Source organism: Phyllostomus hastatus, unplaced genomic scaffold (genome assembly GCF_019186645.2).
Source record: "Phyllostomus hastatus isolate PE091 unplaced genomic scaffold, TTU_PhHast_1.1 phas_scaffold_501, whole genome shotgun sequence".
In the NCBI taxonomy this organism is placed as follows: Eukaryota; Metazoa; Chordata; class Mammalia; order Chiroptera; family Phyllostomidae; genus Phyllostomus; species Phyllostomus hastatus.
This window is the reverse complement of record NW_025334033.1, coordinates 23458247-23484721: the sequence shown is the minus strand read 5'-3', so window position 1 is coordinate 23484721 and position 26475 is coordinate 23458247. Positions and strand designations below refer to the sequence as shown.

General features: G+C 34.7%; 1 protein-coding gene across 1 annotated transcript in view; it reads right to left on the bottom strand.

Moving 5' to 3' along the window:
• Nucleotides 1–26475, bottom strand: part of MINDY2 (MINDY lysine 48 deubiquitinase 2) — an 83638-nt gene that overhangs the window by 55923 nt on the left and 1240 nt on the right. Inside the window, exons 2-3 of the mRNA XM_045822134.1 lie at nucleotides 12918–12975; nucleotides 5912–5976 (exon numbers count right to left, since the gene is read on the bottom strand). Coding sequence (XP_045678090.1) covers nucleotides 5912–5976; nucleotides 12918–12975 — 123 coding nt within the window. The remainder of the gene's footprint in view (nucleotides 1–5911; nucleotides 5977–12917; nucleotides 12976–26475) is intronic.

Below are 26475 nucleotides of genomic sequence, written 5' to 3'. Positions count from 1 at the left end.
CCTGGGGTGCCCAGCCCTAGTGAACACCTAAGGCTTCGCCCCTCACCATAACAGGAGTGACCAGACCCCCCACCAAAAAAAATGGCTCAAACAGAACAAATCAGTGCCCCAAACTCGTCCTTTTGAGTGACCAAGAGATAGCTAACCTATCAGATGCACAGTTCAAAACACTGGTAATCAGGAAGCTCACAGAATTGGTTGATTTTGGTCACAAATTAGATAAAAAATGCAGGTTACCATAAAAGAAATTAAGGAAAATGCACAGAGAATCAATAATGATGGGAAGGAAACTAGGACTCAAAACAATCCAGTGGACCAGAAGGAAGAAACAACCAACCAAACAGGAAAGAATGGAGAAATAAGAATTCAAAAAAAACGAGAAGCTTAGGAACCTCCAGGACATCTTTAAACATTCCAACATCTGAATTATAGGGGTACCAGAAGGGGAAGAGGTAGAGCAACAGATTTGAACAGATGTATTTGAATGTATTTGAAACGTATTTGAACAAATAATAAAAGAGAACTTCCCCATTCTGGCAAAGGAAATAGACTTCCAGGAAGTCCAGGAAGCTCAGAGAATCCCAAAGAAGTTGGACCCAAGAAGAAACACCCCAAGGCACATCATAATTACATTAGCCAAGGTAAAAATGAAAGAGAGAATCCTAGAAGCAGCAAGAGATAAGGGGACAGTCACCTACAAAGGAGTTCCCATGAGGCTGTCAGCTGATTTCTCCAAAGAGACCTTACAGGCAAGAAGGGGCTGGAAAGAAGTCTTTCAAGTCATGAAAGACAAGGACCTATATCCCAGATTACTCTATCCAGCAAAGCTCTCATTTAGAATGGAAGGGCAGATAAAGTGCTTCTCAGATAAGGTCAAGTTAAAGGAGTTCATCATCACCAAGCTCTTATTTTATGAAATGTTAAAGGGACTTATCTAAGAAAAGAAGATTAAAAAAAAAACACGTATAGTAAAGTGACAGCAAACTCACAATTATTAACAACCACACCTAAAACAAAAACAAACTAAGCAAACAACTAGAACAGGAACAGAACCACAGAAATGGAGATCACATGGAGGGTTAGCAACAGGGGAGTGGGAGGAGGAGAGAGGGGGAAAAGGTACAGAGAATAAGTAGTATAGATTGTAGGTAGGAAATAGAAAGGGGGAGGGTAAGAATAGTATGAGAAATGTAGAAGCTGAAGAACTTAATAAGCATGACACATGGACATGAACTAAAGGGGGGAGTGGGTGTACAGGGTGGAGGGGAGTGAAGGGGAGAAATGGGACAACTATAATAGCATAATCAATAAAATATATTTTTAAAAAATGTACCATTGTGATGTTGATAGTGGGGGAGGTTGTGTATATATATTGGGGGATAGGAGGTAGATGGAAACTCTGTACTTTTTAATAAATTTTTGTAAACAAATTGCTTTAAAAAGAGGAGAAGGAACATTTTCAAATGACACTTAAATAGTGACCAAGTAAAATACTGAACCTTGGGAAGCTCTGGGAAAAAGGTATTCCAGACAAAGTGGACACTAGTGTGAAAATTCTGATGCAGAAGTGAGTTCAGTACTGTGCCCATGAAACAGCAAGGAGTCCAGCATGGCTAGAACATAATAAATGAATTGGAAAGAGGTGGGAGATGAAGTCTGAGAGTGAGGCTGGATCACATAAGGAGTCTTTCTATTCACATCAGTTTTCTCAATAAATATGGTCACATGACTCTGTAATAATTATTATTTTTAAATATGTTTTTCTAAATTTTAATACATTAAATATGGACATACTTATAAAGGATATATTTGATGGAACAAATAGAAGCCAATATATAAAATTTAATAAAACTTTATGAATCCCTACTGTTAATCAGACACTGTGATAAATATTTAAGACATAAAATAAGAGTAGACTATAGCCTCTTGGAGAGTTTATAGCAGAAAGGGTGAACATGGAATAAATCCTTCTATATTAAAGCTCAGGACTTTCTCTGAAATATGAAAAAGACAAATTTATGTCATAAGAACAAAGTTCTGTTTTACCAAACGATAAAATTCTATTCTAAAAGAATGGACAGACTGAAAACAGAAATTATTCAAATATTTAAAATTTATGAATGGGGAACTTAAAACAGGATAACATTATATAGTCTGGCTTTCATCAGTTTCACCTCTTTCTAATGACTATGTTTCCCTAAAATAATAAAACTGACCCTTGAGCAGTAACATGGAATTAAATTACACACATCTATTCATATACAGATCTTTTCCAGTAAATGCTACAAACACATTTTGTCTTCCTTATGATTTTATTTTATTATTTTTTAATTATAGTTGACATTCAATATTATAGTAGTTTCCGTATGATTTTCTTAATATGTTCTTTTCTCTTGCTTATTTCATTATAAGAATACAGTACCTAATGTATATGAGGGGGGACCCAGAAAAAAACAAAATCTATTTATAAAAAATTGTGTATTTATTCTTACATGTTTAAACTTTAGTCACCTTCAAATACTCTCCATTTGATGCAATACACCTATAGAGATGTTTCTTCCACCTTCAAAACTGAACATGTAAATTTTTTTTAAAGATTTTATTTATTTATTTATTTATTTATTTATTTATTTATTTATAGAGTGAGAAAAAGAGAATAAGAGGGAGAAAGATTGATGTGTGAGACAAACATCGGTTGCCTTTCACATGTCCCCCAATAGGGGGACCTGGCCCGCAACCCAGGCAGGTACCCTGACTGGGAATTGAACCAGCAATCTTTCAGATCACAGTTTGGCATTCAGTCCACTGAGCTACACCAGCCAGGGTAAACATGTTGATTTAGATGCCTTCCAGTGCTTCCACCATTTTTTAATTTCATCTCTTCCACACTGGCAAAATGTCTGCCTTTGAGGGCTGTTTTCATCCAGGGAAACAAAAAGAAAAGTCACTTAGGGAGAGACTGGGTGAATAAGGAGGGTGGGGCTCAGGAGTGATGATGTTTTGGGTCAAAAACTGCTGAACACTCAGCACAGTGTGGGCAGGTGTGCTGTAAATCACCCATCATGAAATGGGCAAACATGTTGAAAAAGTCGTCAAAAAAATTTCACTGAGGCTGAATGCATCCTCTCAAAACTGGTCAGTGTACTCAACAGGTACACTGACCAGAACATTCACCTAGCATGGGAAGCCTGTCTTACAAGGGGGCCGTCCTCCAGATGATAATTCTGGTTTTTTGGGGGTCTCCCCTCATAAGAGACACAAAAATATATGCTAACTGGCTGTTTATGTTATTGGTAAGGCTTTGAGTCAACAGTAGGCTATTCACAGCTAAGTTCTGGGAGAGTAAAAAGTTATATGTAATTCTTTGTGCGGCATTTCAGTGACCCTAACCTCTAAATTGTTCAAGGGTCAACTGTATTTTCTCAATCTCACCAAAAGCTGAACCCTTAAAAAAATCAGTTCACATTTTTTCCTTCAGTATTTTAAAACTTTGCTTAAAGCCACAGCAATGATGCATCTTAGAAAATAGTAACTATAGTGAGCAATATATAGGACTGTATTTCTACTACTACTGATTTTTTCTTGTATGTTTGTTAAATTCAAGGTTGCCAGTCACCAAATTTCCATTAGGGTAAGTATAATTTTGAATAGCTAATAGGCTCACATTTACACCTTTATATTATCTTCCATATTTTGTTACAGATTATATAGTACTAAAATAAATAAATTGATACCATTTGATAAACTCTATAATTAATCCATAAAGATTAAGTGATAAAAACACTTATAAACAAAGAATTTAAAAGAGTAAATATTTTGTCATATTTTCCCTAAATTCAAGTTATGTAGATTCTAGGAGCTTACATCACAAGAATTATTCTAGGCTCCTTTAAGCCAGTGGTTAAAATGTTTCTTGGAATTTTCCCCAAAGGTACTTCTAAATAGCAAAATATTTTAAATTTAAATATAAAATATATTAAAAATATATTTGTAGTCACTTAAAAACCTGTCATATAGGGATAGTCTCATAGACAGAGAGCAGGCTGACAGCTGTGGGGTACAGAGGAGGGACTGTGCTAAAAAGAAAGAACTCAAGGACATGGACAGCAGTGTGGCGGTTGTCAAGGGGAGGAGGAGTGGGAGAAGGTGGAGGTGGGTAGGGGGGGATAAATGGTGATGGAGGGAGACCTGACTTGGGGTGGTGAACACACAATACTGTGTACAGATGATGTGTTGTGGAATCGTCCACCTGAAACCTGTGTAATTTTGTTAACCAGTATCACTCCAATAAATTCAATAAAAAGGATTAAAAATAAATAAAAACCTGTCATAAACACACACACACACAAATTCAATGTTTTCTGGTGTTGTCATGGTATATATCATTTAGCAAAACTGGGAAAATATGCTCTTTGTTGATATTACAACTTCTGGTAAAGAGGTTTTAATTAGGAAGGTTATGGCTCTTCACAGGTCTTCCTAAAATTTAGGCTTAAACATTTCTGATCACATAAAATTACACAAAAAAGAACATTATTACATTGTACTTGTAGAATATTAAATACCAGCTTATACTCAGCCATATCAGCATGATATACACTACACTCAAAGGTAATGATAATACAATCAAAATACCTTATAAATAGTTTTAGAGCTTATTTTAAATGCAGGGTATTTTTTTGTTTGACATGTTTACAGGAAATACAAGAGTTGTTAGATAGTGTTCTTTTCAATTTTTAAACAAAACTACTTCCAGTCTTTTTCCAAGAATCTATCACCTTAATGAAGTATATCCTGAGATTGAAAGATGGACATGAAGCAAACAAAATGCTGATATCATTTTGCAAACATTCATTAACCAAGATTTTCTCAAGACTGTGCAACAGAAGTAAAATGAATTTTGAGGTTGAGTGGAAACTCTAGCTATCATCTGTGATTCCTAATTTCAAGGTTTTGTATTTATCAAAAGTCTCACTGATTTCAATAAGAAATGACATGAATATGTTAAATAACTAATATAAACTGAACCATATGACTTTATACTTATAAATATCATTTACTGGTTTTATATATTAGAAGTTAGCATAAGATTTCCTTTCAAAGGGGTTTATATTGAAAAAAAAAATTTAGAAATCATTGTTTTAAGCTATGAATTTCAATAGGATTTAAATGACAGCATACTTGGCTTTAGCTACTGATTTCCAGCCTTATACAATGATGCAATACAACCTGTTGGCTTTTCAATTCTTTTAGAACCAGATTATCTAAACATCCAAATTCAACAAATTCTGTGATAATGAAATGAATTTTGCTTGCTGTTTGCCAATCTGACATTAGTGAAAGTACATTAAAAAACTTTGAAAGTAAATACACTTTATATGATATCTATTTTTGCCCTGGCTCATGCCTCCTTCCTTCTACTGTAAGAAACTGATTCCTTCTGGGCTTCTACTGTCAGACAAAGGAAGAATACTGAAAAAAAGGAAGCTCTGCTTGCTTTCTCCCAGCTCCAATAATTTTGAACCTAGTGACCACTCCTATATTACAGAACAGAGTAAAGAACATGCTAAGAAATAGGAACACATTGAAAATATGAAACAGCAGGGTCCTAATTATCCTAATGACATATCTTAGACCTCATTTATTCAAATTTTTCCTATATAACTTAATCATAAAATAGTTTTTTAAATGATGTAAGATGAATCAATGACAAAAATCACTTGAAAGTCAATTTTGCAAAAAAAAAAAATGGTTATCAGTCTACATAGGCCTGTAAAATAATATCTATGTTTCATTTTATATAGCATATACAAGTATATTTGTATAAAACAGAGACTGGCCACTGATAGAGACCAATGAATACATCCTTAAGTTAAAAATTACATATTATAATAAAAATTGTTTCTATTACCTGCTCATAGTTTAAACGTTGAATTTCTGAAATTTCTTTTGGCTTTGCATCAAGCATATAATCTCCTGTAAAAAGAAATTATGTATTGCCTTTTAAAAATATCTTTTTTTCTTATTGCAAAGATAGATTTTAATTCTAAATTATAGCAATAGGTAACATATAAATTACCCCCTCCCCAATTCTATTCAGAGAAAATTGGTATTAACTGTATGCTAGTCCCACATATATTTTTCAATGTATATTACATACTCTAATGCTTTTGAGCTTTCTCTTCCATTTTACAATACATATGAGCATCTTTCCATGCCACTAAAATAAAGCTCTAAAAGACTATACCAAGTTTCACTGTTATTACCAATAGAACTATTACCCCATTACCTTTCTAAGAATGGGTGTTATCAATCTTCTGAATGTTTGCCATTCTGAGAAGTAAACAAAATTTTTTTGCATTTAAAAAATTGATATGTTTTCATGTGTATTTTTATTTGGTATCAAATTTTTAATATATGTATGACTTTTAGTATATGTAGCACCTCTTATTTTATTTTTATTTGTTGGTTTTAGAGAGATAGGAAGGGGGAGAGGAAGAGAGAAACATTGATTTGTTGTCCCACTTATTTATGCATTCACTGGTTGATTCTCAGATGTGCCCTGACTGTGGATTGAACCCACAACCTTGGCTTATTGAAATGATGCTCTAACCAACTGTAGAACCTTTTAAATTTATTTAGCTCTATTTTAATATCTGCAGTGTTTTTCATCGATGTTTTGCCTTTTTAATTATCTATTAACTATATATATATTCCTTTTCTTTGAATTGCTTGACTCAACAAGTATTATTTCTTCTTACTGAACTGTAAACGCTCTTTTTCAATTAGAGGAATTGAAACATTAACTGTTGCATGTATGGTAAATATCTTTCCGCATATTGGCTTCTGACTTTATGGTGATGCTTTTTTGTCTATTTTTTTTGTCTGTAATACAGATATATTTAATTTTAATACAATTAAATTATTCTATTAAGGCTTCTGGGTTGGATGTCATGTTTAGAAAAATTTTCACCTCTTAAAAGTATACAAATATTCACATATGCCTTCTTCATGTAATTTTATGTTTGTCTTTTATAATGTTTAAATCTTTAATTTACCTGGAATTTATTTTGATGTAAATAGTTACATATGAAACCAACTTCTTACTCAGCCTTCCAAATCACTAACAAGTTGATGAAATTGTTTATAATACAACTGTCATTTTCTAATTCAAAATAAACTTCTGAAGACTGTATCAAGTATTCTCTTAAGCTTTCCAACTCTGCTAAAAGAACTGCTATGAATATTACTTGTACTTTTAATTAGAACTTTAAGATAGCCAAATCTAACTAGTGAAGATTTCATTCTGCATAGGTATAAGAACTTCAAAGCAGTAAATTAAGTGATTTTCAGAGATATATAAGCAAGTCTATTTGACAAATATTTGTGAGTCCTTACTGCATATGGTACATTGTGTGTGCCACCTTACATAATATATATGTGTATGTGTGTGTGTGTATAAAAATAGATACAGCATTACACTAAAAACTGTGCTTTACTTTTAGTAAATTCTATGTATCATTTATTCAAATAATTGAGAACATAATAGTTGTACTTGTATCCTATATTTCATTTGATAGAAGAACCAGATATTTTTAAAAGAAAGAGTTTGAGCCCTGACTAGTGAAGCTCACTAGGTTGGGGGTCATCCTGCAAACTGATAGGTTGCTAGTTCAATTCCTGGTCAGGGTGCATGCCTGGGTTGAGGACCAGGTCCCCAGTTGGGGGTTGTTCAAAAGGCAACGGATTGATGTATCTCTTGCATATGGATATATCTCTCCCTCTTTTTCTCCCTCCCTTCTCCCTCTCTCTAAAAATAAATAAATAAATAAAATTTTAAAGTCAGAATTTGAGTTTTTAAAGGAACGTCTTTTACTTTTAGATACCTAAGTAAATCAAGAGTAGTGTTTTGTCTCGCTTATCTAACCTTTATTTTCTGAAACTGGTTAATATTATTTCAATCAATAACTATTTACTGAGAGTCTATTATGTGCTTAGTAATGGTTAAAACAAATACTAGGAAATGAATGGCTCTCTTAAAAAACAATATTTTGGTTGGGCAAAGAACATATGGGAAACAGAATAAGATAATGATAAAATATAATATAGTTAAAATGTAATAAATGCCTTAAGTATCAAATAATTTTGAAGAGAGATACTGATAAAGCATGCAACACTTAGAAATATATTTTGGAGGGGGTGGTATTTAAACTGGATTCAGAAAAATGGGTAAATTTGGCAAGCAATGAGGGGAAAAAAGCATTTTTTGAGGAGAAAGAGTAGTGGAAAAAGCACATGTTAAAAAACATCATCCCATACGTACAGCTTATAAGAAGGTTTATACGTAAGATTGTTGCAGAGTGGTAAGAAATACGACTGGACGAGTACATTCAACCAGATTATAGAAAATCATAAATAATACGTCTGCTTCTGAAAGATCATAAGAGATCTTTATGTTTTTAGGTAGTCAAGTGCAGGATGAAACTGATGCTTTCGAAGGATAACACTGGTATGTAAGCTATTTTGGAGGCGAGAGGAACCAACAGAGTTTGCAATAAATCATGTTATGAAATATCCATATACAGAGGGAAAAAAGTATTTTTAAGATAGAATCTATATGACTTTGCTACTAATGGGATAATCCAGACAAAAAGAAATCAAGAAACAAATGACCTTAAAGTTTCATTAGGCCAAAAAATGAAAGAGAGCGTTTGGCAGTAGTTAGTTTATCCTAGGTGGGCATTTAAAAAAGAGGAGATACTGTCAACTCTGGGCAAAATTAAAATGTTTCAACACTGACCTCCCTATACAGTATTTATATTCAAAAGATAAAAGAAATTATAGTTTTTAAAGTCAGACAACACCACCATCCCAACAATTTCCTTTACTGTAATACTATGTCTGATCATCATACAAACTATTACAAATGAGTCGAGTTGTAAGTTACAATTTGCATTATACTTTTAAAAAAATTATCTCCCTACCCATTTTCTGCCTTCCACTTACATTTCTTCCCCAACCTTATTAGACCTCATAGACTTCCTAAGTTTCCTAGCTTCCCTTGCTTCTTTCTTTATGCCAAACCTCTCCAGCAAGCCTTGTCCATGTATGGCCTTGCTCTACTACTCTAGTAACAAATTCCCAAATTAAAATTCCCTCCTCCTCTAACCTTTGCCAATCAAAATTCCCAAATTCCTGTGGTTCTTTGGCTAGGTGCTAGGAAAGCAGTTAATGGTTTCTCTTATAATCTTTCTACTAGTGTTTGCTTATTAACTCAAAAGCATCTCTAGTTCCTCCAGAGAACTGGAGTAATCTTAAGAGGAGAAAATTCAAATGGTTTAGAAAATTAAATAATTAGTCCTAGCAGGATTTGCCCTGAATAAAGTTTACTTTTGGCAAGGCAAATTCTTCAGAATCTCTTTTCTCACATCACTCTTGCTCACTTCTCCCCCACCTCCCATTAGGATATTACTCTCATGCTGCCCTTAGTAGCTGAGTCTCCTCACCCAGATCTAGGTGTTTCACCAATTTTTCCTTTTCCCTATTAAAATTGCCTACCCTATGTCTTGCTTCCTCAAGGCTTTGTTAGCTAACATTTAGACGAATTTAATATACCAAACCTCCTCCCTGCTATTACCATCCTCTACTTGCCTTTGTCTGTATACCTTCTGAGACAAAATGAGCTCTTTGTTACATTCCTATTGCTTATGTATTAGAATTTCCAATTTCCTCTTGTACACTCACTCCAGGCAGGTTTTCATCCAATGCACTTTCTGAGGTTACCAATCAATGGACTCTTGATGACTCAATCAATACTCAATTTTTAAGTCTTCTTCCTGCTTAACTATTGCAGCATTCAGCTAATACCTCACTCTTCATTGAAACACTTCTTCATTTGGATTCTAGGAAATCAGTCTCCTGTTTTTCTACTATCTGGCTAAGCATGCCTGGTCTTTCTTCTTCCCCAACTTCTAATCACTGGCATATCCAGAATCAGTCTATTGATCTCTTCCCATCTCTATCTACATGCATCGTCTTCATGATCTTAATCTAACTCAACTTTATATGGTTTCTGCTTCTTAATGTATATTTACAAGCTGGAGCTGTACTAATACATTAGCCAGTATCAACATATGGCAATATCAATTTAAATTAATTAAAATTAAATTTAATATTTAATAACTCAGTCTCAGTGACATTTTAAGATCTCAAGAGCCACATGTGGCTAGTTGCCACCAAACTGGGGAGCACAGATATAGAGCATTTCTATAACCACAGAAATTTCCATTGTATGTGCTGATCTAGATCTTTCCTCTTAACTCTGTATTTTTATATCCAACTATTTTCCTGATATCTCCCCATTTACATATCAATAAACTTCTCAAAAGCAAAATGCTAATACTTCTCCCTAAACATTTTCTTCCATTTTCTCCTGTTTCAGTTGATGTGAACTCCATCCTTCTAGTTGTTCAAGCCAAAAACAATGGGGTGACCCTTGACTCCATGCTCAATCTCACTCCATATTCAACTGATCAGCATATTTTGTTAGCTCTACATTCAGCATCTGACCACATTGTACAATCTCCACTTCTACTACCCTTTTTGAAGCCACCACTAAATCTCTCTGCTTCTGTCCTTAACCCCCTAAGTTCTATTTTCAACATCACAGCCAGAGAATTCTTGTTAAACTAAAAGTCAGATCATGTCAGTCCTCTATTCAAAATTCTCCAACAGCCTTCCAGCTCATTCCCAGCACAAGTAAAAGCTGCTATAAATAGCCTACAGAGCCCTGTATGATCTGACCTCATTACTTCTCTAATATCGCTTCCTACTGCCTCCCCTACACACACTCCTTGGCAGTCATACTGGTTGTTCCTCAAAAGCACCAAACATATTGTTTTATTTATTTATATTTTTTATCCTCACCCAAGGACATTTTTTCATTGCTTTTGGGGGGGGGGGGAGGGAGGTAATGAGGGAGGAATGGGGAGGAGAGAAAGAGAGAGAACTATTGATGTGAGAGAGAGGTATCAATTGGTTTTCTTCTCACACACACCTCTTCCGGGGATCAAACACGCAACCTGGGTATGTGCCCTGACCAGGAACTGAACCCATGTCCTTTGATTCCATGAGACAACACTCCAACCAAGTGACATTGACCAGGGCCAAACATATTTTAGTCTTTCCATAAAATACAATTTAGAAATCACAAAGTCTAAGAATCACTAAGGTAGACACTAAAAGAGGTTTAAGAAATTCTATTTCTAGATATCTAGGTATTCAAAGTAATTTACCCATATCTATGAGGTTCCCTGACCAGCAAATGGAATTAAATAATATTAATTACAAAAAGAAAGGGTCTTCCAAATGCTGCATTCTCAATTACTTCACTAAGCCTACATCTCACAAAAAAAATCACGTAGCTAGTTGTCTGGAATGGCACAAAATAATCAACTGACAATTTAAAAATAAAAATAAAAATTTAACAACTAAAAAATTGTAAGAATATGGATTAAGATTTCCTATTTGGTAATAGTATAAATATAAAAACTTTTATGTACTAAATTGTAAAATATCCCAGTAGGATGTGTAACTATCTGCTCTGTAATCAAGTTCTATTCAATGCAGCTGGACTGCAAACTGTGTATTGATGGTTTGTTTTGAAATAAGAAGCTTGCATAAGAATGCAATTAAATACACTACTTCCTTCATCAAGAAAATTTTGCTATGAAAAAGTTTTCGGGAGATGGGTACTGGATGAGATAAAGTAAAGGGATTAGCCAAAAAAATATATGTTTAACCCATGGGTAACAGTGTGGTGATGGCCAGAGGGAAGGGAGAGGGAGGCAAAAGGGGAGAAAATGAGGACATCTGCAACAGTGTCAACAATAAAAATAAAAAAAATAAAATAAAGCCTGCTTACATATATAAAACAAAAACAAGCAAAAAGCTTCAGATGAACTAAACAGCGTGCTTAGTAATGTAAATGTTTTACATTCTAGTACAAGCCCCTATCTCACTATATCCTGGTAGCTGACATTTCATAACCTGGCGTAGGTGCATGAATCATATTTTGGGTAGCACTGCTCTAAATCACCTCCTGGGTCTTCAATTCAAGTCTAATCAGTATTTTTAAAAGACTTTCTACATGCAATGTTAGAGCTTCTGTGATACTTCTCATTCTGCAATTTATTGGAATTAATATACATCTTGTTGTTTCTAGATGTTCTCAGTTTTCTTATTTATATTACAGAATTTTAATCCTGGTCAAAAAGGCAGCTTTATCATCCAAAAACAGTAACATACTGATGAAAATTTTAATTAAGAGATTAAAAAATTATAATTTTAAAGTAGACTATATAATCTACTTCAGGAAAGTGAGATTTGATAACATACTAGCTTTGAAAACTTTATTTTATTTTTTTTATTTTTTTTTAAATATTTTATTTATTTATTTTTTAGAGAGGGAAGGGAGGGAGATAGAGAGAGAGAGAGAGAGAGAGAGAGAGAGAGAGAGAGAGAGAGACATCAATGTGTGGTTGCTGGGGGTTATGGCTTGCAACCCAGGAATGTACCCTGGCTGGGAATCGAACCTGGGACACTTTGGTTCCCAGCCCGCGCTCAATCCACTGAGCTACACCAGCCAGGGCTGAAAACTTTATTTTATTATTTTTTGAGGTTTTATTTATTTACTATTAGAGAGAGGGGAAGGGAGGGAGAGAGAAAGAAACATCAATGTATGGCTGCCTCTTATGCACCCCCTACTTGGGAACTGGCCTACAACCCAGGCCCTGCCTGGGAATCAAACTAGTGACCCTTTGGTTTGCAGTCTGGTGCTCAATCCACTATGCCACACCAGTTAGGGCATTTGTTTTATTTTAAAAGAGGTAAAAAATCATCCACTTTTCAACACTAACCTAAATATTCCATCAGCTGTTCAGCAGTTATGATTTCCATCATCGGTGGAAGTTTCACCTGAAAAACAAAGTATTTTTTCTATAAAATCAAATGTTTAAGGTGATTAAAGTGTTTCTTCTGTCACAAATACAAGTATGTATGTGTATATATGTATCTACTATTTGTACAGATTAACATTCTCATTACTACAATCTTTACAATGAATCTTTATAAAATATAACAGTCAGTCCTGTCATAATAAAATTTACAGAATGATATAAGGTCTCATAGAGCCCACTCAGAAGCCTGTTTTCAAAGTCTAGTGCTCTGCCTTTCATGACCCACCATGATTGTTATTAGGCACCCGCAATAGTGTCCTGCACAATAGAAAATTCAGATAAAGGGCAGGAAGAGGCACCAAACATGTTGTGACAGATGACTCACCAAGCAGTTTTACTAAAGACAGGCTCAAACACAGCTCAGCGGCCCATTACTTCAGTCTACCATATCCATTTTTGCTGTTGTTGATAAATGGCTAACATGAGTACAGTATTAAAGTATTAGTCACACACTGAAGAAATTAGACCTTATGATTCTACTTGTAAAGTTTAAAAATGGGCAAATTAAGCCATATTGTTTAGAGCAGCATACTTGGAGATAAAACTACAAAAAAAAAAAAGAAAATAGATACTATAAAAATCAGGATTATGGTTAGCTCTACAAAAGAAGTGATAGTTGGAAAGCGTGTAAGACATTTCTGAGGTGCCAGTGATGCTCTATTTCTTGATTTACATGGTAGTTCTATTGTTTGCTTTATAGTAACTTGTTCAACTGAACATCTCTGTTTTATGTGCTTATTATATTTCACAATAAAATTAAAAGGAGATGTATATTTAAGTTTTTAAAGCTAATTTAGCTGAAATACATGAGACTAAATTAACTTTTCAAATAAACTGTCATGAGTTACACAGATATTATAGCTAATGATTACATTTTAATTGATTTATTCAAAAGTATACTCTGTGATATAGTCATAGAAGAAAAATAAATACTGTAGGATGGAATCTCAAACAAAGTAATTAATATATCAATGATAGGAGAATAGCAGCATAATTTAAAATTGTTCAGGTATTATTTTCTGTTCAAGTAAGGAAATAATTTAAGTCAGCAATTTCTCCAACAATTCCCCCCAAGTGTTGGAAAAAGCCCTCTGGATGTTTATGTTACCAAATATAGTAATAGCATGCCACAATTTCTTGCTTGTTTGTTTTTATGAATGAGTAAAATAGGTCCTAAAAAGATCCCTGTAACACAGAACAGTGTGAAACCTTCTGAGAGCATATATGATAATTAATGCTTATGATTCAGTCATCTAGTAGATTTATCACTCAGTGAAAACCAACAAATTCCATGGAGTTTCTGATCAAATTATTTTCATTTTCTGTTTTTTTAAAGTATAATAAATTTTAGCAGTTTTAAGTTTACAGGAAAATTGAGAAGAAATTAGAGAGTTCTCATATATGGTGTATATATATATATATATTAATAGCTTTTATTTATTTCTTAGAGAGAGGAAAAGTAGGGCAGAGAGAGAGGGAGAGAAACATTGATATGCAGGAGAAGCATTGATCAGTTGCCTCTCATACACCCCCAACTGGGGATCTGGCATGTGCCCTGACCAGTAATCGAACTGGCAACTTTTGGGTTCACCAGCTGGCATTCACCACACTGAGCCACACAAGCCAGGGCTATATTTTTAAATTGAAACTCATTGGCAATTACAGTCCCTGCCTATTTTTCTAAATAAATTTTTATTGAAACATGATTTATGCAATGTCTGTTTCCTTTTGCACTATAGCAGCAGAGTTGAATTTTTGCAAGAGAGACCACATTAGCCCACAAAGACTTAAATATTTACTTTCTGGTCTTTTACAAGAAAAAGTTACTGATCCCTGCTTTAGATGATTTTAACTGTTATTATATAATATTTTATCAAAGTGCTTCAGTATTGCTTTTGAAAGTCTGATATTTAAACCAGTAGTATATTTTCACTATGAATGTTTATATTCTGAAAACTATCAGACCACGCTGAAAGACCATTACACCTAGCAATATTTCTTGAATAAAATAAGACCTATACATTCATTTATTCCAGACATATTTACTACTGAAATATATTCACGAGAAAATTCCACAAACAAAGCTTACCCTCTGTGCTTTGGTTAATGTAGTAATCCTGCTATAAAATTATCAAGTTAAGAAAAAAAAGGCACTAACAATACATACATTTGGGAAATACATTCTACAAACAAATTTCTGCAAACAGATCATTTTAGGGTTTAGCCTTGGAATTTCCAAATAATAACTGCCTACCATGTATTGCTTCAAATATTTGAAATCCAAAATGACAACCTCTATACTGATTTTACAAGTGGGACAACAAATATACAAATATTTTAACTGCCTTATTCACAAGCATACTCAGTGGTATATTTCTTTCCTGAATCACAGCCACTAAAAATTCTGATATTCAACACTAGAAACAAAAGAGTAAAATAGTAAAGAAAAATGCCTGCCTCTCACTAACACTTGAGAGCCATCAACAGAGCTTAACGTTTTTAACCACAAAACGATATTCCCAAAAACTTGCTCCTCTTTTTGCTTTCCTCTATCACCATCACCTTAAAAGCCAGTGCAAAGGTTTTATTAATGATCCTAAGACTTTTCCTCCTTTGTCTCTTTACACTTTATTAAAAGAAAAACAGGTTTTGGGATAGCTAGCTAAGAGTAAACAATTGTGGCATTCTGTCTGAAACACTAAATTTTAAATTTTACTATTAAAAATGAATAAAATATAACCTAGGTTCTCAGGTGTTCCTCTTTTAGTAATAATCTATAATGTTTATGAGTAAATGAGAGTACTTTGTACTTTAATGTATACATGGGTACTTGGAAGGTATTCTCTTAAGTAGTTTAGTCTTCCTAAAACTTGAGCAAAGCATCTCATATAGTTCCAAATTAATGAGTCCAAATAAAATGAAGCTTTTTTCTCTAGAAAAATAATGTCCTATCTTATTTAAATAATATTTATTGTATTAACCAGATTTCCTGAGCAAATTAATAAGCACAGCAAAAAAATTTAAATTAACAAAAGGAAATAGCTAATCCAACTCCAATTATTCAACCATAAGACAAACCTCATTAATTTAGCCCAATTATTTTGTAATCCTTAGTCATTTAGAGAGTGGTATGTTTTAGAACAGATCCAAATAAAACCAAAAATAAAAGCAACAAAATTTCTGTTTAAAGTGTTAACAGGCTCTGGCTGGCTGGCTCAGTTGGTTAGAGGGTTGACCCTATCTATACCCGAACGAAGGTTGCAGATTCAAACTTTAGTCAGGGCACATGCAAGAGACTACCAAGAAATGCATAAATAGGTGGAACAGTGAAGTGATGTTTTCTCTCTCTCTCTCTCAAATCAATAAAAAATTATTAAAGTGTTAATAAACTTAAAACAAATGTAAAACATCCCAAAAGCAACCATGTCAAGATTTTGATACCTATGATTTTGATATTCTGAAGAGGGAATAAAATGCAGGGGACCCAAAAATAACTAAGAGATAAAAAGCAATTTATACAGGTGATTGTAAGTCATGGAAATTAACAGGCAAAAAACATTATTAAATGTTTCATTAGACTATAAATTAGTAAGTACTCAAGAGACACATAGTTTGAGCCCTGACTGGTGGCTCAGAGTTGGTTGGGCATTATCCCACAAAGCAAAGGGTTGCCAGTTAGATTACCAGTTGGGACACAGGCCTGGGTTACAGTTCAGTCCCAGTCCTGGTCCAGGTGCATGAGAGAGACAATCAATCGATGTTTCTCATATTGATGCTTCTTTCCCTTTCTTTCTCTCTCCCTTCCTCTCTCTCTTTAAAAGTAAATAAAATAAAAAAAAAAGAAATACAAAAAAGAAATACATAGCTTGAATTGTAACACCTCTTCAAAGTTGCAGAGATACTTGAGGAGATGAAAAATTAACAAAAGTTAGGAAAAAAAACCCTAAATGTATTAAACCTACTATTAATTGCCATTCAACTCACATGTTATCCTTAATCCACAACAATCCCATAAACCAGACATTATTACCTTCAGTCAAAGAATAAATGAAGGCATTAAAGAGTTAATTTGTTAAAGGTGGCAGTGTTGTGAACTGAGATCTGACTTCCAAGCCAAATACCCTTTCCATTATACCAGCATTTACAGACTTTTGAAAACACCAAAACACTTTCTTTCAACAAAATCGTATCTAAAACACCATCTGAAATATATTCTTAAATGAAGAATTGACAGAACTTTGTGACCAATGAAAAGTGAAGGATAAGCCCTGGCTGGCGTAGCTCAGTGGATTGAGCGCGGGCTGCGAACCAAAGTGTCGCAGGTTCAATTCCCAGCCAGGGCACATGCCTGGGTTGCAGGCTATAACCCCCAGCAACCGCACATTGATGTTTCTCTCTCTCTCTCTCTCTCTCTCCCTCTCTCTCTCTCTCTCTCTCTCTCTCTCTCTCTCTCCCTCCCTCCCTTCCCTCTCTAAAAATAAATAAATAAAATCTTTAAAAAAAGTGAAGGATAATGCAGAAAGAATAATTGAGGTTGACTCTAAGGCTCAGGTAACTTTAAAAATCAAGATCCATACAAGCAATAAAAATAAGAAATGTGATTGATTTCAGAGTTCTGCCCAAGATGGAAGGGTAGGCAGAAATGCTTCTCTTCCTTGCACAACCCAAAAAAAAAAAAGATAACCACCAATTTAAAAACAAAGAACAACCAAAACTGCCAGAAAAACATTTCCATGGAAGTCAAACAACCAAGGAGTTAAAGAAACATTCACCCAGTGTGCTGAGACAAAGAAATATGGCCCAAATGAAAGAACAGATCAAAACTCCAGAAAAAAGAACTAATCAACGAGGAGACAGACAACCTGTCTGATGCAGAGTTTAAAACACTGGTAATCAGGATGCTCACAGAATTGACTGAGCTCAGTCACAAAATGAAGGAAGAAATGAAGGCTACACCTAAAGGAAAATGTCCAGGGAACCAACAGTGAAGGGAAGGAAGCCAGAACTCAAACCAATGACTTGAAACAAAAGGAAGAAATAAGCATCAAACCAGAACAGAATAAATAAACAAGAACTCAAAAAATGAGGAGAGGCTTAGGAACCTCTGGGACAAATTTAAGTGTTCCAACATCCAAATCATGGAAGTGCCAGAAGGAGAAAAGGAAGAGTAAGATATTGAAAACTTATTTGAACAAATAATGAAGGAAAACTTCCCCAATCTGGCAAAGGAAATAGACTTTCAGGAAGTCCAGAAAGCCCCAAGAGTCCCAAAAAGATTGGACCCAAGGAGGAGAACACCAAGACACATCATAATTAAGTTACCCAAGATTAAAGATAAGGAGAGAATCTTAAAAGCATCAAGAGAAAAGGAGACAGTTACCTACAAAGGAGTTCCCATAAGACTGTCAGCTGATTTCTCAAAAAAACAAAACAAAACAAAACAAAACAAAACAAAACAAAACAAAACCTTACAGGCAAGAAGGGGTTGGAAAGAAGTATTCAAAGTCAGGAAAGGCAAGGAAGGACCTACATGCAACATTACTCTATCCAGCAAAGCTATCATTTAGAATGAAAGGGCACATAAAGTGCTTCCCAGAGAAGGTCGAGTTAAAGGAGTTCACCATCACCAAGCCCATATTATATGAAATGTTAAAAAGACTTATCTAAGAAATAGAAGATCAAAAACTATGAAAAGTAAAATGACAACTAACTTACATCTATCAACAATTGAGCCTAAAAAGCAAAAACAAAAACTAAGTAAACAACTAGAACAGGAACAGAATCACAGAAATGGAGATCACATGGAGGGTAATCAGTAAGGGTAATCACAGGGGGGGGAGGGAGAGAATGGGGGAAATAGATACAGGGAATAAGAAGCAGAATACATAGGCACAAAATAGACAGGGGGAGATTAAGAATAGCATAGGAAATGATAAAGCCAAAGAACTTATATGTACAACATGAACTGGGGGTGGGGTGGGTAATGCTGGAGGGTGAGCAGGGTGGTGCAGGGAGGAGGAGGATGAAAGGGAGAAAAAAATTGGAACACCTGTAATAGCATAATCAATAAAATATACTTTAAAAAAGACATTTGGTAAGGGAAGATAAGTTTGTAGAAGAAAATGATGTCTACTTCAGAACTATGAAGTTATGTTTGACATTCAAACAGAAAGTTGAGTTGGAGCTCAAGAGACAACCACTTTTAATATGAACATGAAATATTTGATTCCTGTGCTGCAGTCTACTTTTGCATTACTTATGCTAAAATGGACCAATTAAATAATGCAACCTCTTCTTAGTTCAAAGTTTACTAATTTTGATTGCTTAAAGAATTATATATATTATATAGAATTATATATAGCATTTATAATATTTTCAGTTGGAATTATATAGAAATTAATTTTTGAAAAAATTAGAAATGTTATTAATGGGAATCAAAGGGAAGAAATGTAAGGACTGAAAAACTTAAGGATCCTTTCAACATGCCTTTAATTTTGGCTAACAAATAAACTATGTAATACAAGCTATTATACATCATACTTTATATTTTAATTTCTTATATGTACTACTCATTTATTAAAATAATTACTGTTCTTAAAACACTACAATTCAGACTTTTTAGTAAATCTAACTAACTTTCTACTTGTCAGTATTTCAAACCAGGAAAATTTTATAAAAGAACACCTCAACTTAGACCAATTTGAAACATTTTCACCATTAATTTTATCATAATTTAGACCCTATTCTCAGCCTATTTAAAACCATTAGGAACTGCAGATATATTCACACGTTAGAATGTCCTATTTTATATGCAATTCAAAGGGTTTTAGAGTAATGAGTAATTTAGAGTAATGTTGTTACAGTGAAATTTACCAATAAAAGATTACTAATAAAAGAAGACATCTTTAGTTCAAAATTCACTGGGCTTATATTTAAGAAGCTTGGTAAGGGTACAAGGTTGAAATCTACCTCCCACCACCTCCCTTCCCTGCAAAAAAAAAAAAAATCAAAGCTGACAGTGAAACTTTTACATTAATTGTTTGAAAGATAGATGGAAATAGGGTAAAACAAGAGACCAGTTAGAAGGCTTCTGAAGTAGTCCAGGTGAGAGATGAAGTCGGCCTGAACTATGGTGATAGTAGAGATAGTTACTAATTATTGAAAATGTAAAAAATGTACTTAAATGGATTATTTATTTTTAGAGAGGCAGGAAGAGAGAGAGAGAGAGAGAAAGAGAAACATTGATTTATTGTTCCACTTACTTATGCAGTCATTGGTTGATCCTTGTATGTGCCCTGACTGGAGACTGAACCCACAACCTTGGTGTATCAGGATGATGCTCCAATCAACGGAGCTACCTGAGCCATGGCAAAGAATGTATTTAATAAACTATGATAAGAAAACCAAGCTCATTCACCACAGAACCCAAGAAAGGCTCTGAAACTGGAAGTGTCGGATAATTCAGAAGGCGTGGGATAAAGCAAAAAGGACTAAAAATGGAAGAAGTCTGTATACAAAGAACAGCTGGTACTAGATTCTCCAGGATTTGTTGGGGTGTCCACCCCACAGCCTGCAGGCTGCATGTAGCCCAGAATGGCTATGAATGCTTCTCAAAACAAAATTGTAAATTTACTTAAAACCTTTTTTTTTTTTTTTTGCTCATCAGTTTTTGTTAGTGCTTGTATATTTAAGGTGTGGCCCAAGATAACTCTTCTTCAGCCACTGGAAGAAGAAGAGTTGTCTTGGGCCACACACAACCTTCCAAAAGGATGGATACCCCTGAAGGAATGATGAAGTCTATTTCTGCTTCTCTGACTTTATCATTGGTCCTTTCATCATGTTTTGTCTTAGACTTACTGCCCACATATAAGTCTAAGTCCACATGTTTTCTTTAATTTGAACTTTCCAACCAACTATCCCAAGTAACAGCTCAGGTTCTGGAGTGGGTAATAATCTTCCCTGGGCAAGTTATTTAAACTGTATATACCTCAATTTTCTGTATATCTAAAATAGTGACAATATCTATGAAGGAGTTCATGATATGGTTTAAAAAAAAAGAGAAGATACATATAATGCATGTAAAATATTTAGCGTAGTACCTAAACATAAAAATAATTGAATACTTATCATTATTATTCAAAGCATATGATTTCTGGTACCACCTGTTCTCAAATTTCCTTTAACTGGGACTCAACATAGTCAAGGTTGGATGGGAAATGGGAAGGTTTTCCATGGAAGGATGATACCATAGTAAGGGAGAGGAGAAAGTGAACACACTGCTAATAGGACAATCACCCACTGGCAGTTTTCATACTGTCATCAGCCCTTATGTACTTTATCTTGGAAATCCAAAGATACTACACCAATCCTATTTCTTAGAAGAGAATGGAAATGAAAGCCGCTGAAGTGTTACTTGCATCTGTTGTGTAAACAAAACTCCATCACTGTGTGAAGTTTTTAATCTCTTATTAGAAAAAACAGGGTGGGCAGAGGCTAAAATGGAATCTTTGGCTCACCTTGTGTTTTTCCATTTTTAAAAGTAATAATCACACATGGAAATCCTCAAAAGAGCTTTCTGCCCACTCCAGGAAAATGGGAATATGAGAAAATTTGTGTGAATGCAATGTTCCTACAAGTAAAGGAGTGAAAGAAGCAAGAGGAGGTGTCTGTAATGTGTGAGAAAAGAAATCTCATCAAGGAGGAAGGAAGAACTAGAGCAAAAACTCATTGCTGGCAAGAGGCTCACCCTCATGGTGCCCCACTCTGCAGGTGATAATGACACATAGGATATAAACATTTGAACTTTGAACTTTCTGTTAATGGCCTTTTGCTCATTTTGCTATTGTGTTGCTCATCTTTTTCTTTCTGCATTTTCAGAACTGCATTACTTCCTTTGAATAACTTATTTTCTCCCAATATGTTCAGTTTATTGATTTTCTCATTATGTCATCTTCCCAAAAGAAATGATCAACTGTTTTACTTTTTACTCTGATTCCACTGAGTCTCCATGAATCAAACCTTGAAAAACCCAATCCCTGATAACCCTAACTAGCCATTTTTCCAGCTCCTATTTCCAGGTATAAGACAACCACTAGGAAAAAAACAATGACAATAATAAAGCAAAATTGATATACTAAAAGTTTTTTTTAAACATCCTAATTTATTCATTGCTACTTACTACTTCCTATTTATGCCTCAAATTCCTAGGCATAATCTCCAATGAGATTAAAATTTATTTAAAATACAATGTTCTTTTCTCACAAAACCAACCCCTCATACTTTACAACCTCTTCCCTTCTTAAGTACTGACAAGTTGGATAGTTATTACTGATGAGGTCAACTGTTTACTCTGCCAAAATGGAAAACGAGGCAATTCCCATCTGCCTCTAGATCTTAACATAACCTTGTCTCTGTATGTATCTGCCTTGTTCAATTCCTTCCTTATTTCAGAAAATGAGATTGTTTTTCCTTTCCTCTGGAAAGAACTTTACCACCTATTCTGAGGAGTCTGTATTATCCTGACATTTCAGGGACCTTGTCCTCATGCCTGTCCTTTTCAGCAAAATCTTTCCCACTCTACCAGCTCCTTGATGCTGTTGCATTTGACAATGATAACTAACCACTTTTTTATTATACTTTCTCTCCCAGACTACTATCATGCCATTTTCCTATTTCTAGTTCTTATTCACATCTCAAATTGTGTCTATACTGGTTTCTTTTATATACTCTCTCCCTTAATGCTTAACATTCCCTTCTCCCCACAAAGTTTAATCTTTATTCTTATTTTCTCTGTATCTACTAAAGAATGGGGTGGAAGAGGAAGTGAGGAAATAGAGGATAGGGAAGATTTTAATGCTAGCAATTTGTAGTTCCTCACATATATTGGGGTGGAAAAAGTTGACAACTATTACCACTCTCATTTATTCTCATAGCTACCATCCTTACATCTATGTAATATTTCGCCAATTCAATTTTTCTCAATAATTTTGACCTCTTTCCCGAGACCCAGTCCATGTTTCCAAAGGCATAATAAACATTTACATTTTTATGTCCCATGAGACATTTCCAGCCTGACCCAATCAAACTTTGACATCAACTTTCCCATCTTAAACACCTCTAGCTCTGGCCAGTGTGACTCAGTTGGTTGGGTGTTGTCCTGAAAACTGAAAGGTTGCCAGTTTGACTCTCAGTCAGGGCACATATCTAGGTGGTAGGTTTGATCCCCACTGGGGCACATGCTAGAGGCAACCAATTGATATTTCTTTCTCACACTTATGTTTCTTTCCCTTTCTCCTTCCCTCCTCCTCTCTGTAAAATCAATAAGCATGTTGTTGGGTAAGAATAAAAAAATAAATAAAATTAAATTTTAAAAAAGCTAAAATATAAAGCACCTCCTCTATCTTTTGAATGACAGCAAAACTCTCCATTGCCCAGATCAGAAAAAGTGGTGTCACCTACTTCATTTCCTATATCCAGGTAGCGATCAATTCATCATTTAGGCTGTGACATCGAAGAAAAGGGGCAAAGAATTCCCCATCCAAAAGAGCTATTCTCATCAATTCTTCCTGCAACATTCATTGTAGCTTTACTTCTAGTCTAATCTAAAAAAAAAAAAAATCACTTTCACCATGTCATTACTCTGTCCAGTAATTTATAATGGCTCCCTATTATTAGTTACATATTAAGTTTAAATACCCCCAGTGACAGGTCCTCTGAAATCTAACAACTACCTTTATACACTCTTTACTATTTTTCTGTACTATAGTATTTCTCACACCTTTTGGTCTCAGGACTGTCTATGGTCCTAAAATTATTGAGGATCCTCAAGAGCTTTTGTCTATGTAGGTTACATCTATCAATACTTACTGTACTGAAAATGAAAATTGAAGAAAATTTTAAACACAAAAATACACAAGTACATGTTCCATTAACTGTCAGAGCAATGATGTCATCACACATCATGCAGCCTGGAAAGCTCTACCCTCACTTGTGAGAGAATGAGAGTGACAAGGCAAATAACATTTTAGTATTATTATGAAAATAGTTTTGATCTCTAACACCTGTAGCTCACTTTAAGTACATTCCTCTACCCAAGACCAGAGTGGCTCAGTCTGTTGGGTGTGAAAGGTCACTGGTTTGATTCCTGGTTAGGGCACATGCTTGCAATGCAGTTCTGTCCCTGGTTGGGGTTCATATGGGAGACAACTGACTGATGTTTCTCTCTCTCTTTCTTCCTCCCTTCCCCGCTCTCTAAAAATAAATAAACCTTAAAAAAAACCTCCTTTATCTGACCTTGATTTTTTAACCCTTGTCCCAATCATTGATGATTACTGATTATTAACTGTCGTGTGCAGCAATAGCCTGGAGACAGAAAGAAAGCTAAGAACCACAGATTTATAAAATAATCTCCAAATTCATTAGTATGCCTACTTATTAACAGTCTAACCTCATCTACTAATTTTATTTTCTCCTATTGCATTTTCTTTCCCTCCTCCACTGTACTGCCCAAGTAGAACAAACCTTTTTCTGCTTTAGCATCTTTGAATACACTATTCCCTCTGCCTGGAAGGCCTTCTCTCACTCATTCTTCAGACCCACTTCATAGGTTACCAATTCTTGGAAGCTTTCTCTTGACACAACACATCCCCAGTCACCCTTTTCTCTGTAATTCCATAGCACATTAAGAACTTCTCACTTTGGACCATAATTATTATTCACATGTCTCTCTCCCCACCAATAGTGAACTATATGAGGGCAGACTTGCACCTTTACTGGACTTTGTATTTCTAGGCCCTCACACATTTGATCATTCACTTGAAGTCATGTCTCTCAAAGAGTCAGTTTAATGCTCATCTATAGTACTTGTTCCCCCCCATGAACTTCTGTAGTATTATATAGAACTTAAGAAGAATGACAAGCTTAAAGGAAACCGTTACAACCTTCCTACAAAAAGATGAGGAACTTTGGACCATAGGATCAAGTCTAATTCCCTAGTCTAACATTCAAGGGCCTGCATCAAATGTCTCTACTTTACGTTCTAAATTTTATTTCCTATTATTCCCTAATATGAACTGACCACTTCTGTCATCCAACACACACACACACACACACACACACACACACTCCATTCTATCCCCCCCGTTTTGTTTAGATTCTTCTATCTCCCAGGAATTCCATTTCCTTGTTATTTTAAATTGTTTTTCTTTTTTTTTTTAAGATTTTATTTATTTATTTTTTAGAGAAGGAAGGGAGGGAGAGAAACATCAATGTGCAGTTGCTGGGGGTCATGGCCTGCAACCCAGGCATGTACCCTGACTGGGAATCGAACCTGGGACACTTTGGTTCGAAGCCCACGCTCAATCCACTGAGCTATGCCAGCCAGGGCAAATTCTGTTTTTCTTTAAAAGCTTGGTTCAAGACCCAAAAATTCCATGAAGCTCTCTGGAACTAGGCCAGACTAAAGGAAAATTTCTCCTTTTGGGATACCTAATGCATTTCAATCTGTTTCCTATAACCTAGTATTTATAGTGTATTGTTTTGCATTGTTTTTAATTAATTTTTAAGTAAATGCTGCAACCCCAGATAGCTTGACAGCCCTTTAAGAGTAGGCACAGTTTTAATTCAAAATGTGTGAGTACCAGTATGTACCAGATACTGGTAAGGTTTCTAATCTGACATTTTTTGCATCGACCCTTTGCAGTAACAGGAAGACAAAGACATGCAATAAATGATATTTCCTTAACTTGATTTCCTCCCTAACTGGTCAGAATACTCCAGGTTGCCTTTTCTAGGTAATATTTTATCTATAGAAATAATGATCAATTTGAAAATAAATTATGCTATGAGATTTATCTTCACAGCACCTTAAAACTGCCAGCTCGAATAAGACTCTATTTATAGGTAACTCACTTTGAGTCCTCAACATACTTTTGAAGACCCTTCCCTTTTATGCTCCTTTATCTTGAATACATCTTTTCTTATTTTAGTTGTTACAATTTTAGCTCCCTTAACATATTCTGATGCACAGTTACCGGTGATAATATACAACTATTTAAGAAGAGCCAAAGAAATGAGGCAAATAAAAATCATGCATAAACAGAAAATGTAATTTTTGAAAACCAAGAAATTATGGTAATTGAGCTTCAGACCAATGCGTTTCCTTAAATGGAATTTGTCTAAGGGGCCACATCTTCCCTATCACCATTTCTTTAAGTACCCACACCCAAATGGAGCAAGAATAAGTTGGAAAATAGACTAAACATAACCATTAGGGCTTGGTCCCTGACATCATGGGCGGTTGATAACTTCTGAAAATCATTCTCCCCTATTATTCATATTTCGCATATGTGATAAAGTCGGTAAGAAGAAACAACACAGAAAAATATAGTTTAAAAATGATCGTTGGGTTTAGGATGCTCTAAGTCCTGTTTTGTTTTGGATTTTTTGGTAAATATATTAA